The sequence below is a fragment of the Cyanistes caeruleus genome, chromosome 6 (genome assembly GCF_971803275.1).
Source record: "Cyanistes caeruleus chromosome 6, bCyaCae1.hap1.1, whole genome shotgun sequence".
NCBI classification, from domain to species: Eukaryota; Metazoa; Chordata; class Aves; order Passeriformes; family Paridae; genus Cyanistes; species Cyanistes caeruleus.
The window spans coordinates 46,274,904-46,291,107 of record NC_141706.1 but is presented as its reverse complement, the minus strand read 5'-3'; the positions used below and the strand labels follow the sequence as shown (position 1 = coordinate 46,291,107).

Here is a 16,204-nt window from a genome sequence, read left to right as displayed (position 1 = left end):
TTGAAAAGTCTTAGAAACTTCCTGGTTTTCAGTTTTAATATTTAATATGCCCTAAGAGATTACTTTTTCATGGATTTGTTTACTTGTCTTTTCAAACCACATACTCCTTCTCACATTCACATCTTGTAAAAAAGAAATTCCATAGGTCAAGTACATACTGTGAAAAAGAAGTTTTCATGTCCCCCCCACTTTATTTTTTTTTCTTGGAAACTTGTATCTGTTAGTTTCATTTGATGCTCCTCCTTCTAGTGAGTATGATTGTGAACAACTACTCCTTTTTCAACTTTTCCCTTATATACCTTCTTGCTCATCTCTTTTCCAATTAACCACTTTCTGCATGAAGAAAACTATGAATGTTAAACTGTTGGCATAAGCAATCTCAGTTCTGCAAAGGTAAATATGGTTCTCCTGATGTTTGGGGTAAACAAGGATGTCTCAACTCTAGAAACATCAGGTTCTAAAAGGAAAAAAAGCACAGCCCCAGATTCAAGTAAAGCTCAGAAGAGTCTTTTGGAAGAAACTTATGACAGAACCACGAGAATAATGTGTTCAGAAGGGAAATAATTTGAAGAGGATCAACCAGCCACTTACTGCAACCAAAAAAATCCAACTATTTACACATCAGCAAATAACCAATTCAGATTCAAATAGTGAGCCCAGGATTATCAGCAAATATAGGACTGACTGAGGAAAAAAGTCCTTGGCAGTTTTATCAAATAAATCTTAAAAAATAAAACAGGAGCCAGACTACCTTTTTTTTTCCAGCAAATAATCCAAAATTACTAGAAGTGTTGTATTAACACAGGGTACAGGCCTTAGAGAATGCATGCTGAGAATCCAAGTCTGCTCTGTAAAGTCATCTGTATATCACTGAGCTCCTCAGGTAAAGAGCAAGTCTAGCACTGCCAGCCATTCAACTCCATGCACATGGAGAGTATCTGTTAAGAGGAAAAGGCACAGCATTGAGATTCCTACTAGTAAATAAAGGTCTTGATACCAAAAACTTCCTTCCACAATGTGGAACCAGTATCAGAGATAAATCTGTTGACTTTGCAGACATCATAGCAAGGAACATTTCCAACAAATTATGATTGTCCAAAAACACACCTAGTCTTGAGAATAGAAATTTCAGTACATCTTGTTGGCATCCAAGACTAAGCAGTTTGTCTAGGGTCACAACATAATCTCCCTCTGATGGCACTCACATGCCTTGTAAGGCTCTTTTAAAGGTCAAGATAAAACATATTAAAAGGAAACTTGATACTTGATGTATTGAGCACAAGTCAGCTCTTCCAGAAAGGAGAGAATCTATAATCTCTTCCCTTAATTTTTATGTAGTGGTAAGCTCATCACCTAAAACACAGCACAAAATGCTGTATCAACTTGTCATCAGCTCAGCCTCCAGAACTCTGATGTGCACATTACTGCTATCAAGACTAACAAGCCTGATTCTCTGTCACTAAAACAGGCTCAGTAATTTAGAAGTGATACAAACATCACAGAAGAGGGAGATCCTTTGATTACAATATTCACTGTCACCACTGAGATAGATGCTGAATGATTGTTGGAGCTTTCTATTAGTAATTTTCATGCAGTGAAGAAGGACACTTCTGATGGAACCACTGATGAATACAGGGGGAAAAAAACCCCACACTTGAGGAACACATATAACTCTACTCCCCTTGTGCAATATTATATATCCAAAATGGTTTGGTATTCTACTTCCCTCCCTCATAGTAGAAAACTTCCTGTAAATTCCTGTAAAATGCCTTCTCTCCCAAGATGGGTGGGAAACAGTTCTATACTTCCCCACTGACTCTCTTAACTGCAGCACTGAGAGGCTTATGGAAAGGGACAGACATGGAGGTAGCAGAGCTGCAAAGAGACAAAATATACATTACCCTTCAGTACACAGTACCCACCATGCACAAAGACAGATGGACTCCAGGCTGAAGAATACAGAGGAACAGAATATTAAGAGGCTAGAATAGCAGAATTTGTTCCTGATTCTCAATTGCACATGTTCCCAGTATATCAGCATTTGTCTTCAGAGATGGGATCAGGAGATGCTCAAGACAGAGGAATACTGCTATGTCGTCTGATGCTCTGGAGGAGCACATGCTGAGAATAAACAGGAATTCAAGGTCTAGGTGTAAGGTCTAGGTGTTTGGCTTCAGGCTTGATACTCCTGGGTTGTTTTTTTTCATTTGTTGGAAACAGAAGAAAAATTTTCTCAGGCAAAAAGATGCAAATCTTCACTGCTCCTGACAAAATTCATCCCTTCAAAGTAAGTGTCTTAGACTGCACTGTGCATTTTTCTGAATATTTAAAAAAAATCTTACAGACAGGATATTTAATATACTGCTACAAAGTCATCACAGTTACAGATGTGGGGGTTGACTACATCTAACATGCAATGCAGAGAAGTTCAGGGAAAATGTCTGTAACCAAGTTTAAATCATTATCCCAAAATGAGTGGGTAGGAGACTGTCAAAGCTCACAAAACAATTCCCCTGTGTTCATAATAAGGCAGCACTAATTGGTAATTTTCTTCACGAAGACGTAAGAATGTTGCTTCTGACAATGATTCTTACAAGACAACCACCTTTCCTGAGCTAACTAAATCTCTATCCCACAAACCTCTCTACAGTTTTCAGCAGTGGCTGTGATAATCTGAACAAACAAACTATAGAACAAATGCAGAGATGAGAGGTCCACAAGGATGTATATCCTACAGCTACTCAATCTTGTACATAAAACCCAGTGGAATAAGGATAACCCAGATCCTTTGGGAGGAAGAAAGGAATGGAATTATTTACTGAAGCTAAATCTTCCATGGAAATAGCCCCTCCAACTGAGCTGGAGATGATAGCCAATACCACGCAGAGCAGAGTAGGCTGTGAGAGGACAGACCTGAGTTCTTGAAGCCCACAGCTGCTGAGAATGTGCAAAAGTCTGAAGTAACAACTTCTGCAACTAAACTTTCACTAATCATGAGCCAACAGAAATGTGAAGAAAGTGAATGTGATCGTGACTGTCTAATGGAAATGAATGATAAGATAATGAAGGGAATTGCTTTATCAAAGAGCTGCATTTCAGACAAGTGAAGTATTCAATGTGTCACACGTGTGAGTGTACCAGAAATAGAAAAATGAGTGTTCTCTCCCCTGAATTCATGCCTGAAGCAAGTGATGGTGAAACTAATATGAACATAATTATTTAACCTTCTCACAATTTATCTGGTCTTGAGTGACAAAAAATATGTGGAATCCAAGAGTGAACATGAACATAATCATTTCAAGAGAAAACACCTTCCCCCTCTGATACCGTTTCTTCTGTCAGTCCTCTGGGTTCATCACTATCTAGTTGTCAACACATGTGAATGATCTCTTAACACTGACTATACAAACTAGAAAAGACAGGGGGAAGTGGAGGAAGAAGAGATCAAAAAGGATGTTGAATCCAATCTCTGAAGACTCTGATACAAGCAGTCAAAGGTTTTTTACCTTTGAGAACTATCAATCACACCCCTTGCTGTTGGACAAGGCAGAAGTTGCAAAATACTGCGTTTTCCTTTAACTTGGCACCAACAAAGAGCCAGAGCTGAAGCTGCTTCCTGTTCATTTTAAGGATGGATGGATCTTCTCTCTCCAATACAATTTCCAGCTGCTGACATTGTTTTCTAACACAAGCAAACTGATTTTCATAACACTAGGCAAATTTTAACTGGAGTGCTTCACCATGACACTATTGCAACTGATAGAGCCACCTGGGCCTTGGGGTTCAAGCCTGGGTCTGAAAACATCAGCCAATTTAAAAAGTTTACAAAGTCTAAACAAACAGAAATCAAAATACAAAATAAGCCACACAGAATACAAGTATCCCACAGTGAAACAAAGACAGATTTAAAATCCTGTCCAGTATAACAACAGCAAATATTTTGAGCGTGTGAATTAATAACTGAAATTATAACCAAAACAAACAAATGAAAATACTTTATTTAAACTGTTAATTTCTATGGCTCTGTGCCAAAATTCAAGATGGCAACCAACACAGACCTCTCCAGTTGCATGTTGTAGTATTTTTCTCTACTGATGGTTGCCATGTGATGAAAGCATGGAATCTTGGCTATTACCAGACTAGAACAGATTGAAATGGCTGAGCAGGTGAGACTTTTATGTTCAAACCTGGACTTTATGAAGAGCACCTGCAGGAAAGGTCTCTTGTCTTACACAAAGATCTCACAGTTAGTGATCAAGAGGAAATGGAAGGAAGGGACAAAGACTCAGCAGCAGAAGCTCTCAGCAGCATTCACTCATTTCAGCTTGCAGGTACATCACCATAATCTGCTTCCACAGTTGTTTAGACACTCTTTTCAGTGGGCTGCTCTCTCACCAAGGTCTTCTCTCTTTTTTTGCTGATACAGGAATGTGATGGTGTGAAGTCACTGTTGCTGCTTCTTCCCTCATCCCATACCTGAAGCAACTCTGGGGATTCCTCACCTGGAGTTCTGTGTTAATCCATCTCTGCGAGAAGAAGCTGGGGAAAAAAACCAAGGTTTTTTTACTCAAAGATTTCAGGTAATCATGGAGAACTGTTTTGTGGGAAAAATTGCTGCACTGCTCTGCAAAACTCAGCCATCACCAGAAACCTGGGTGTCCCTATCACACAGCCTCTCTGCCACAATAGATGAGATCACAGACCAGTATAACAAAACCTAATGTAGTAAGCTACTGTGCGAAAAAGTACTCTTAGTATTCCCTTCAAGCACCAGAATACCTTCTTCACTCTTGCTTTCAACTCATGTGACTCATCTCTTCACATGCACCCTCCTCTAACATCAGAGGATATTAGCACGCTTTATCTTCCATATCAGCATGCTTTATCTTTTTCTTTGGGTCTTTTACTCATTTGCTTGCACGGGAGTCTACTTCCCCACTCCAACACATGCTGAGGACCTTGGTACAGGAGAGCTAGGGGTGTGAAAAGGTTGATCTTTAAAAAGAAACAAAATCAGAATATGGAATTTCAACCTCCCCCCACCCCATTATTATAAAGATACAGTTTTGACTTCTACATACTGCAGCATTTTACTATTTAGGCACATTATGGGAAAATGTCGATGTCATCTTCACTTCTTTTACTTAAACATCCTCAGACAGCCCTTTAAAAAGAAAAATCGAAAACACTTAGAAATGTACCAAGTTTATTTTGGACTGCTTGCATTTTACAGCTAATCTAGTAGGTAAAGCTTGTCCTGTGTATTTGGCACATCAGCTTGCTCCTAAACATAAGTGACATTTGTTGAGAGCTGTTTGTTAAAAATATTGCTATATTTAAAGAAAATACACTCTCCTTGAAAGTCCAGCATAGAGCCAAACATCACAGAGCAGAGGATCTGGAAAGTTGTTTAGAAAGTGGAAATGCCAGCTATGTTACTGCACAGGAAGTTTGAAAACTGAATTAGGAATCAAACTGTCAACCATGTGTATTAAGATAGGATACCAGTCCAGAAACGTATCCCTTGGCAATATGCTGAATTTAAGGAAACAAAGGCACATAAGAGTAGGCAGCCAACTTCAACCTCATTTTCCTGTTTTGAAGATGTTTGAGCCCTCCTATTCCTACATAAATGCATAGCACAGTTTGTCTTTTCTCACAAACAGAATTAAAATCACTTTCCTTGAGTTCTTGCATGATTACCTTGAGGACTCAACACAGAGAGGGGCATTCTTATGTCTGCAAGTAAATGTGTAAGTTCCTAACAAGGGTGTGGCTCGTTGACAAACCAGTAATTTCATAAATTTTAATATATATGATTCTCTGAAGTTTTATAATTTCAAAGCTACTGGTGAACATTCCACCTCCTTGTAGTTGAGTAGATGGAGGTTCCAGTTTAGTAGGGGGAACAGAAAAAGAGTTTGTTGCTGACAGCAGCCAGCATTAAGGGTCGGTTCTCTCCAGTGCCGGAGTCATTGCAGTGAGTCACCACATACAACAGCATGAGCCTCCTTTATTCTCTGCCTGCCAGGAGGTGTCAAAGTATCTGCCCGTGTGTCTGTCCCCATGTTTACACACTATTATGTCATCCATGACTGCACCTCAAAAACTCAGAACAGTCACAGTGGGAAGCAAAGGATTACCTCCCTTTTATGGATATGATTTTGAGTCACAAGAAAATCAAAGGAGTTGCATGAAGTCATTTAAGAGATATCTGCACACTAAATTCAGTGCCATACAGACTTTCCCAGCATAGAAGTACATTGCCTTGATCACAAACCAGCACCTAATCTACTGTGCTTCCAAGCTGCAGGAATAAGACAGAGAAGAGCACAAGGCTAGATGATAGTACTGGGTCAGGAATTCATGCCAGTATTTTTTACAGCTTTTTACTTACATTTTTTACAACCCATTTGTGGGATAACTGAGCAGCATACTGAAGCCTCCTGAATCTAGTGTTGAAAACAGGAACTTATTTTCTCCCTGAAAAGCTACGATGATCCTAGAAATTCAGATTTTTTTTATCCCAGAATGAATTTCTGATCTCAGAATGATGCCCAGCATTCTCTTGATAATATACAGTATAACTAAGAAAGGCAATAAATAAATGAGGTTTATTTATATCTATGGGTGACTGGCACTAGCAAGCCAGGACAGCTGACAACAGAAAGCCAGCCTTCCCTCCCCCATATTTTGGGCACAATTTCAACCTGACTTGCTGGACCAGGAAGGTAAGGGAAAGCAGCAATTCCAAGTCATGAAAATTTGCTTCGGGGGTGGGGAAGTGATGTGGGGAGTGTGATGTGTATGTCATGAACAGTACGTACAACTGTATTCCAGAGAAGTCTTCCTGCATAAAAATGCAGTGAGCATCAGACTCACTGACAAGTAGAGAAATACCAGTGGAAGTCAGCATGAGCCTTCCTGCTTTCCATGTTAAAAACACCACACACTCATCCCAACTGCTAATGCCCTTCTGTACTTGACAGCCTTCTTTCTGATTTCTCTTATTCACCTCTCTACTCCCTGGTTCACTGTGGCTCTTTCTTCTCTGGCTTTTCCCCATATTTCATTTCATAACTTCAGACACACATTTCAGCCTATTCACACACATTTTGGCTTCTATTTTTAGCCTCAATAAAACAATGCCAGATTCAAACAAAATCCAGTTTGGATGGGCAAAGTCATCCCCTCTATAGGTAGCTTAATGCCAAAGTACCAGATGTGAGACAGAAGCAGCCAAAATATTATATAACCTCTCCCCAGTCTTTGCACACCTGATCTTGAATGACATTTCCAAAACAGCAAGGAAACACAGGCAGTTAGCCATCGCTTCACTGCTGAAAACAAGCAATGTCCAGCCTCCAATCAGGCAAAAATGCCAACTGCCTGCAATCATTACTTATCCTGCTTCAGAGTTTGTCAGAAGCAAAGGCTCCTAAAATTCAAGCTGAATCCTAGTTCTTTGACAGGGAAGCTGATTTCTAAAGACTGCTCTTCCCATTTTCTCCTGCTTTCTTGGAAGAGTCCTGAGATGTGGAATGTCCTTTCAGTGGCATAAGACCAGCAGCAATAGGAAAAAGCTCCTTCCTTTCATAAAAGAAAGGCAGAAAGTTGAGTAAAAATGTGAGAGGCAGGCTGCTCTCACAAGTTAAGGAATAAACATAATTTCTGATGATTATAAGTGAACACTGACCCTCAGTTCTATCCAAGAGGTGATGGCTGAGTTGGATATTATCTTCTTAACATCATCTAAGAAGGGCCTGGAACGCTGCTTCTGGCAGCACTTTATACTCAGCTGAGACTTAATGAGACTTACATACACTTTTCTCAGAACTGGGTAAACTCAAACATAGTCATGTCCTGTTGATAAGTTGTATCTATTTTAAAGGTACTGATTCGAAACATCAATATTTGCTCATTGTCAGTCATAAGATAATGGTTCCCTGCCCCTCCAAAAAGTACTAAGAAATGGGGTAAAAAGAAAGCCTCTTTACCCTTCTCCTTTCCCTTCTGGCCCATCTGGTACTACAGGCTTGTGTGTCATTATCTGACCTGGAACTGATTCATCAACTAAAGCAGGGAGTGAAATTATTTTTCCCCCCTTCCTGTATGCCCTCTTTATAAAACTGTGGAATTCAGTAGGGGTAAAAGAGAAATTATTCAGGATGTTTTTGTGATGCATAAAAAAACAATGGCTTTAGGAAGATAACTGTAAGAACAAATGTGCAACTAAATGTCCTCCATTGTAATTGATTCTTTGCCCTCCCAAAAAGGGAGGCACAATAGTAGGATTCAACTCAAGCTTCACTGCTTTCCAAAGTATGATAAAAGGGACGAATTCTGTTTCTCAATGATCCTTTCTCAGCATGGAAACACAAGAGAGATACTGACAGAACTGCTGTTAACAAAGGCTATACACAGGGCAAGAAACTGCACCAGAAAGTTTGACACAAAGTGCTGGATATCACACAGGAGCTCCCTCTTCAATGATGCAGCCAAAGCTTCTCAGCCAAACAGGTGGTTCTGAAAGGATTTATGTGGAAGAACTCATCATGACTCCATTCCTGGACTAGCATAAGTAATGAGGTGACATCAAAAGTTGCTCTTTTGTGTCACAAGATACCTTCTGCCTGAGTAGTCGAAGTAGACTGAGGTAGAGGTTACTCGAGGTGCCCATTTGAAGGTCATCTTTTAAAGTGAAGACCATTTGTGCAGTCAGTCACAGCAACAACACAGAGAGCCAGGAGGGTGGCAAATGAAGACTGGAATTAACAGGATTAGTGAGAGGGAGGAGGCATACCAGCAATGTGCTGTGTAGAAACCTGAGTGATTTCTTTTCCCAGCTGCTCCTGATGAGGGATTTGGACAGTGTGGTGAGACCAGCTGAAATCATAGTCAAGGTTCCTCCTGGGAATGTGGTAACAACATAAAAATAAATACATTGGTGCTGAACAATCTATTGCTTTCCAAGGCTGCAGGGAACCTGGCAGAAGCTGAGGAAGCCTGGACAAGGCTGGGCAGCTGGGAATTCCACTCCACTGTAACAAATGGCTGGAAGTCTCACACAGACCATGCACAGTGGTAACAGTACATATTACATCCCATCCCCACCCTTTATGCTCCGAGAGAGTTGAGAGATACTCGTGGATAAAATAATCTCCACATTCCACACCTTTTTTTTTGTTTGTTTGTTTAGGTCTGCCAAAAAATACAAAATGATGTGTCTTGTTTATATGCCTGCTTTGTTTACTTGCCTTTTTTTTTCCTGGACCAGGATAATTTAGAAGCTTGTACCTTTGCATACCTGCTAAAGGAATCTAAAGAGGCTGCATTTCAAGAATAACATTCAAGCAGTAGGTAGACCATGGCCAATCAAGACTTAGCACTTCCAATGCTAACTCTAATTTCAGGTCTCCAATAACAAGACATATAATAACATGACCTTGTTTTGAAGGTCCATACAATAATCTTGGATATAAAAAACTTTAGAAACGCATAGCTTACTTGTAGATTTTCTGTAAAATTAAAAAAATCTGGAGTGTGCTAGATGGTGGGAAAAGTACAGAAGTACTGTCACTAGTTTACAAGCAGGCTCCATTCATTGCTCCATACTGGACCACACTGCTTACACATTCATCATATTTGGATGGCATCCAGACACTACTCTCCACCTTAGCCTAAAGAAGGATATCACTAGTAAATGAAGAATAGCAGCCTGCCTTCTACACGGATTAGATCCAAACAATTTTATTAATCCCCATATTCTTCTAGTCTATTTGCAGCTCAGGATGCAGTTTTAAGCCCTTGAAGATGGTAACACACTATTTCAAAGAGTTGCATACTTTCTGGATGTGGCATTCATGAAGATATGGGGGCAGGTGAATGTCCAAAATAAACAGACAACTGTTCGTCACCCCACAACTAACCACAGCTACAGAACTGAGAATCATGGGAAATAAAACTAAGTCTTTACCAACTAGCTCAAGAAGTTTCATCCTAGTTTCAGACTGAGTTTTGACACTCACTTTCTGTATCAAGTTTAGTTCTCCAGAGAACTAAAACACAAATAAATTAGTTTTTAACTCATGTTTTCAACCCAACTAGGTAGAGATCCAAGATTTTGCATAAATTAGTGGTCCTTACTGTCAAACTTGAAATGCATATTATTAATTTTTACTTCCCCTAATTCTAATGGGTTTTTTACTCCTCTCAGCAGACACTGTGGAAATGTTATGTGGACACTAGTAATGGAAACATTAGCACAATAAAAGTGTGTTGCTGTTAATCAGTCTGATTATGAAAAGATGAAGGTCCTGTCAAGTTTGGAGCCAGGCCTCAGTCTTGCCCAGTTTTAATCATGATTCATGTTTGTTTGTGATTATATAGTTTATTAGTACATTATGGTTTTGTCACAGCAAAACAGAACCCCAGAACACCCCAGAGGTGTTCTGTCTTCTGAAGCTTTTAAAATAAAAATGTCACAAACCATCAAGAAGCTGGCAGCAAATGAAGGAGAAAAGCCTAAAGAACATAGGTGTAATTTATACAGCAACTCAACAGTTACTGTTAACCTTTGGAAATCAAACCAAATAAAATCATCTTGAGTGCCTACTCTACAGCTGCACTGAGGGGTTAACTATACTTTCAGATTGTTCCTATCTCTGGGCTCTTGCGCACAGGAGTCCAGTTCAGGAACAGAGACGCTGCTTGGGACTATGCTGTTACGTTTTCATAAAGGGCTCTTCACCCCCTAGTCTCCCTAAAACCTCCACTGTGTTAGCATTTTCAAAAGAAAAATAATAAATAGAATTAATTTCTAACTTTGAGATTTTGACACACAACTACAAAAATTCCTTGATACTTCTTGCTGGCTTGTTCAAAAGCTAAATTCTGGTGGAAAAATGACACCTTTTTTTTCTAGATCTTCACTTTCTCAAGAAAACAAATTCACACACTATTCACCTAATGCCATTAGAGAGAAAAAGAAAATAAACCAGCAAAACATGGCAAAATGTCTCCATACACCTTATATTCTTAAAATATACAGGAAAACAAAAAAGACCAGCCTGACCATCATTTGAACTCAAGCACAGCCTCCATATATAAAGCACAGCCTCCTAAAGACAACCTGGACCTGAACAACCCACCACAGTACTTATCTTAGCTGTTACTCAGCAAGCTATACTCTGAAGACTTTGAAAAGAGAACTGGTTCAATTTCAATTCAAAATCACCCTTGCTACAATAATACAAATTGAACTGCTAAATTCCATGAAAAAGGAACCAATGTAATGCTGAGGGACCCTCAAAGTAACACTGAATAAAAGCAATGTGATAATGGCTGTATTTTCAGAAAGCCACTAGTGGCTGGGTTCTCAGTGAAAACTCAGGTCACAAGCAATTTAAATGTTCCCTAGAGGTAGTAATTTTTAATATTTCTTTGTTAGAATAAATCCTGCTAAACTTTCACAAATTTTGCTAAGAACCTGTCTCTTCAGACACTACAAATAACCCCCATTTGCTATCTTGCAAATTTAGCTTCCTGTCTGTATAGAGTTATGGGGGACTCTGCCTTCTCTTTTATTACACCAGTGACAGACAGCTCCCACAAATTCTGCCTATGAAATGAGGATGAGGCTACTTTCTTTGTAGTGGAGGCTTGTTTCAGAATCCTGATCTACCCTGAAGAAATGTTGACTTTTATTTTCCCTGTTATTTCAAAGGATCTGTTCTCGAGAGCCTGAGCCCACTGCACAAGTGTCTACAACTGCTATTTTACAATTGCAGCACTAACCACTAATGAACTGTCTTCTGAACAGTCTAGTTAAAAGTTTCCATACTGCCTGACTCTCTCTTCCACTGAGCATCATCCTGGCTTGAGGTAAGATCACTTGTGACACCTTTATGCTTCTTCACAGAGGCCCATAACTACTCTCACACAGGCTGTTAGAGGAGAAGGCCTATTCAAGCTTCTCAGATATTTTTTGAATATCTGTATGTTTATACAGAGGTTCTGTCAGGTTCTTCTTTTATTTCTGCAGTTTTTCACAGGCTTCTGTCTTTAAATGCTTGCAGTTTAGTCTGTGATTTTCTTTATGACTTGTGTGTCCAACCTCTCTAGTTGGTATCTAAGATACTAAATACATGTGAAACAGTAACCCCAAGTAAACTGCTGCTGAGGAGAAATTGGGGCCCTAATATAAGCAATCAATGGAGAGAGTGAAGAAGAAAAACAGCTGTTCCTGCAGCAAGGAGTACTACTGCAGAGTAGGTTCTGAGACACATAAACTAGGCACAACAGCCTCTGACACATACCAGTGGCTTGGTGCAAAGCTGAAGAAAATATCTTTCCCCAGTTTCCAAGAACAAACGTTTTGCTCTAGTTAGTTTAATCGTGGCAATATTTAGTGCTCTTCTTGGAGCTCTTTTAGTAGCAAGGAAGCTTTGAGTGACCTACTCACCATGGTTCTACTAGTCTACCCCTAGCCAAACCTGGGCTTAACCTAAGCCCTAATACTCCTTGTTAAATAGCAAGGCTAACCCTTTGTTTCAGCTTCAGAGAGGGTAGTTTAACACAATGCAGCTAGACCAGTTCTACAGAAGGAAACATGAGCTGAAGTTCTCAATTCTCACTGGATTACAAGTACTCACAGAGAAGTGGCTACCCTGAATTTTATAGTTGTTATCTAGCCTCTATTACTCCTCCAGCTCTGGCTGTTGCATACCATCATTAATATTATCATCCATCTTCATGCATGCTCTGCATAGGTATTCATAGAAATGGAAAAGGATAACAAAATGCTACCTACAGTTATCACAGACGCACATAAAATATTCAGAGGGGATGGAGAGATTCTCTTGGAATGGTTAAAATTACAGGGTGGCAACTGTAACAGTACTCTTGAAAATGTGAAAAAGAAGGCAGAATTCAGCACACGAACACCTTCATGTAAGTCCACTCAACAAAACAGTTTGTCAATACATTGAGAACTTGATTTTTACGTTTACTTTTAAATTTATCTGTCACCTCACTTTATATACTTACTTAAAACTTAAATTACACTATGCAGTAAACCAAAACTTTTGATTCAGCTATGCATATAACACAGGTTTAACAGAATTTTATTTATTTTGATAATCATTATATGCCAGAGTACACTGTCACATTCCAATGTACTATAGTGTGTTTTATATTGGCTATGGCCATTCATCCTATAAAATTTCTGGTAGGATAACTGGAGTTTTTGGCAGGTGGTGAAGTGTGGGAGGCAGTTTGGAACTGTATGTTAAGTGCATTAGCTGAATGTTTGTGCTAACAAATCAGCAAAAAAATCACTGACATAAAAAATGGAAATGTCATATTTTAAGTTTCAGAAATAAATATCCAAGAGATGAACTGGGTAGTTCACCTCTCCACAAACTTTTCTTTTCTGAAAACACAGAGATCACTGCACTAGTGATACTTAAGTCATGTTTTCACAGTTCCATTGCAAAACAGAAGGTCAGAAACATAATTTTTCAAAGCATTCTGGAACATAATGTGTCCGTATATTCCATTATAGTACTACCACAAATTACTGTGAGCCACAGGTAATATGGGTTTACAAGACTATGCTCTACCTGCCAATAGGCCTGCATAAATGAAAAACTGATTGGGTCCTCATTTGCTGAGAACTTAACAGCAGATAAACCTGTCTGAATTAATTAGCCACTAGGGAACGACAAAGATTTGATTCTGTAACTCTCTGATTTTCCATCGGATACTTTCACCTCTACTGATTGACTTCACTATGCAGCTGATTCACAAGTCTCAGTTATGTCTTTCTGCACTAAGAGCTTTTCAGCAAGACCAAAAAAAAATGTAAAGAATGTCCTGGCCTTTATTACAAGCCAAGCTTGGACAAGAGAGCATCTTGAGCCAAAGTCTAAAGCAAAAAGGAACCATTTGAGCCAAGGTGGTTTCTTTTCTCCCCAGCCATATTTTAAAGGGTCTTCCAACTCTATGAAACTCAGCCTTTGCTCCCTTCTGTTTAGTCTTCTTAATCCCAGGGGGTATAAATTCCCTGCACAGCTGAACCCAGACTGTTACCTAGGAACCACTACATGTAGAAGAGGCAGCTGTGTTTCTTCTTGCTGATAGTTTTTTCCCTGGCAGTTCTTGAAAAGATGAAAGCATCCCAGCATGCCCACCCCCACTTTCATAGTCTTTGGCACTGTCACTCACCTGTGGAATATGTTCCTGGCTCACAGGATGCAGCACTCTGAAGGCTGTTCTGGAATCCATTCAGTTGCTTTTCAGTGGAGGTGACCCTAAGAGGTAAAACCATAAAATCAAACAGAGATAAGAAGTAATAGAGCAAGGAAGAATAAAAGTCTCAAACGGAAAAATGAGAATTCCCCTAGTTTACATAATCTTACTGGCTCTGTAACCATGAAGCTGTGCCTGAACGTGGTATGAAAAAGGCAGTGACAGCAACTGACTCCAAAAAAGCAGAGCAGGACAAATGAACAGTCAAACCACCAGGAAAACTTCAGTGTGACTAAAACACTTAATTTTCTCATGCACCTTGGAAGCTGATTCTGGAGAATAAAGAAGATAGTAAATTGTATCGGACCACCAACATACATCACAACTAGTAATGATGTGGTCATCTTACTCAAATGATTTGAATTAAAGTGACTAAGCAACTGTTGCACAGAAATGCACATGCTGTCAAAACATGCTAAATTCAAGAGTTAATCTTTGCATCTTGCTGCAGCAGAGAGAGCTCATTTTGCCAAGATTTCTCACTTATCTTGCAAACTGAGACACACAGGATGCATCTAATTTTCAGTAATCCAGTGCCATTCCTCAAGCAGATACCTTATGCAAATCCCTCTGCATTGATCTCAGCACTTGACTTACAGCAAAACTATACTCTGTAGACTACAACTGCACTTTAACTCACAAAGATTCATTACCAAACTGAGACCATGTTCTCCTACAGAAAAATTGGGTCTACTCACAAGAGAAGGGCAAGCTATACAGCTGCAAGTGTCTATCCTGTCCTTAAAAATCTATGCAATTATCCATCTATTCCTGGTTTGTCCCCTCCTCCCTTACTCTTTCTTGCTTTTCTTCCTTCTGGCCCAACTCATTTCCAATCACTACAGACTTTGGTATGTGCACTCATGTCTGCCAGAGTTGTTCTTCACTCTTTCACCTCTGGGGTGTTACAGTTGCTGTCAGCTCTTCTCCTGAAGAGCATCAGAATCTCCAATCCCCATGGGATGCCCTGAAAACTAACGGACTGTTATTCACTGTCTAAATCGTTGTTTAAACACATGCAGTTTCTATGGTTTTATCTGAAACCTTTTGCTTACATGTTTCAAGGTCAGCAGGTCGCCAGTAACCCAGGTGTTTCTGACAGCTAAAAGGTCTGTGAGGGACTCCTGAATTTTATTTCAGCTGGATTTCAGTGAAATGGAGTCCACACATGAAGGGAGAGGGATGCAAATATATTTGCATACCACGACCCCTTACTTCAGTCAGCCTTAACTGGAAATGCTATTGTCAAATGAGGTGCCTGTTTCTGTGTTTACTGTCTCTTGGAGAGAATTATAGATTTGTACTTAAGGGGTTTTTTGTGCTGATATTGCATGGTCCTTCTGGGAGCTGAGAATCCAGATGGATCTTGATGCTTTTTACATAGAAGTTCCATGCTCATAATTAGCTTGTCCACTTTAACACAGCACAACTGACAGCCCAATTCAGCTCACCCTTCTGTAAGCAGAATGCAAGACTAGTAAATGAAAAAGTAATCAAGAATGCCAGCAAGTACAACAATAAAAAAGCTAAACAGGGAACTGTCACTCTTCTACCTTATTGTTCAGAGAATATCTCTACAGACTTGCCCTTCTCTTGTCTACCCACAGTGCTAGGTACCTTGATTCTTGCAGTTTCAACAGTCACCTCATTCTGAGAGCTCATTCTAAGGTCTGCTCCTGGGATCTCCCACCATTCTAAGCTTACTTCCTCATACTCTCTGTGCTGTCCTGGTGAAAGCTTCAGTGCCAGAACATATTCACTGTTTAAACTGATGTCATCCCTTTCCACTTTCTTCCTCCTTGGGTTGGCTGAAATCCTACTGCCTTTTCTCAGTTTCCTACTTTTAATGTCTGCGTTGTTTTTGCTTCCCCTTCTCCAGTGCAATCCATTGTTA

The 16,204-nt window shown here is 39.6% G+C and overlaps 1 protein-coding gene across 47 annotated transcripts in view; it reads right to left on the bottom strand.

Annotated features, from left to right (window-relative positions):
* Nucleotides 1–18: 18 nt before the first annotated feature.
* The window catches only part of TTLL5 (tubulin tyrosine ligase like 5), a 129,699-nt gene continuing 113,513 nt past the window's right edge, over nt 19–16,204 (bottom strand). For 33 of the 47 annotated variants that reach the window (XR_015288120.1, XR_015288105.1, XR_015288113.1 and 30 more), the window contains 2 exons: nt 14,227–14,312; nt 3,981–4,539 (listed from right to left, as the gene is read on the bottom strand). Coding sequence is in view for 25 of the 47 variants with exons in the window: in XM_086893361.1 (XP_086749487.1) it covers nt 4,499–4,539; nt 14,227–14,312 (127 nt within the window). In the remaining 22 variants the exon portion in view is untranslated. Of the gene's footprint in view, nt 939–3,980; nt 4,540–14,226; nt 14,313–16,204 lie in introns of those variants that run through there. The other 14 variants (XR_015288116.1, XM_086893367.1, XM_086893353.1 and 11 more) reach the window with 2 other exon arrangements.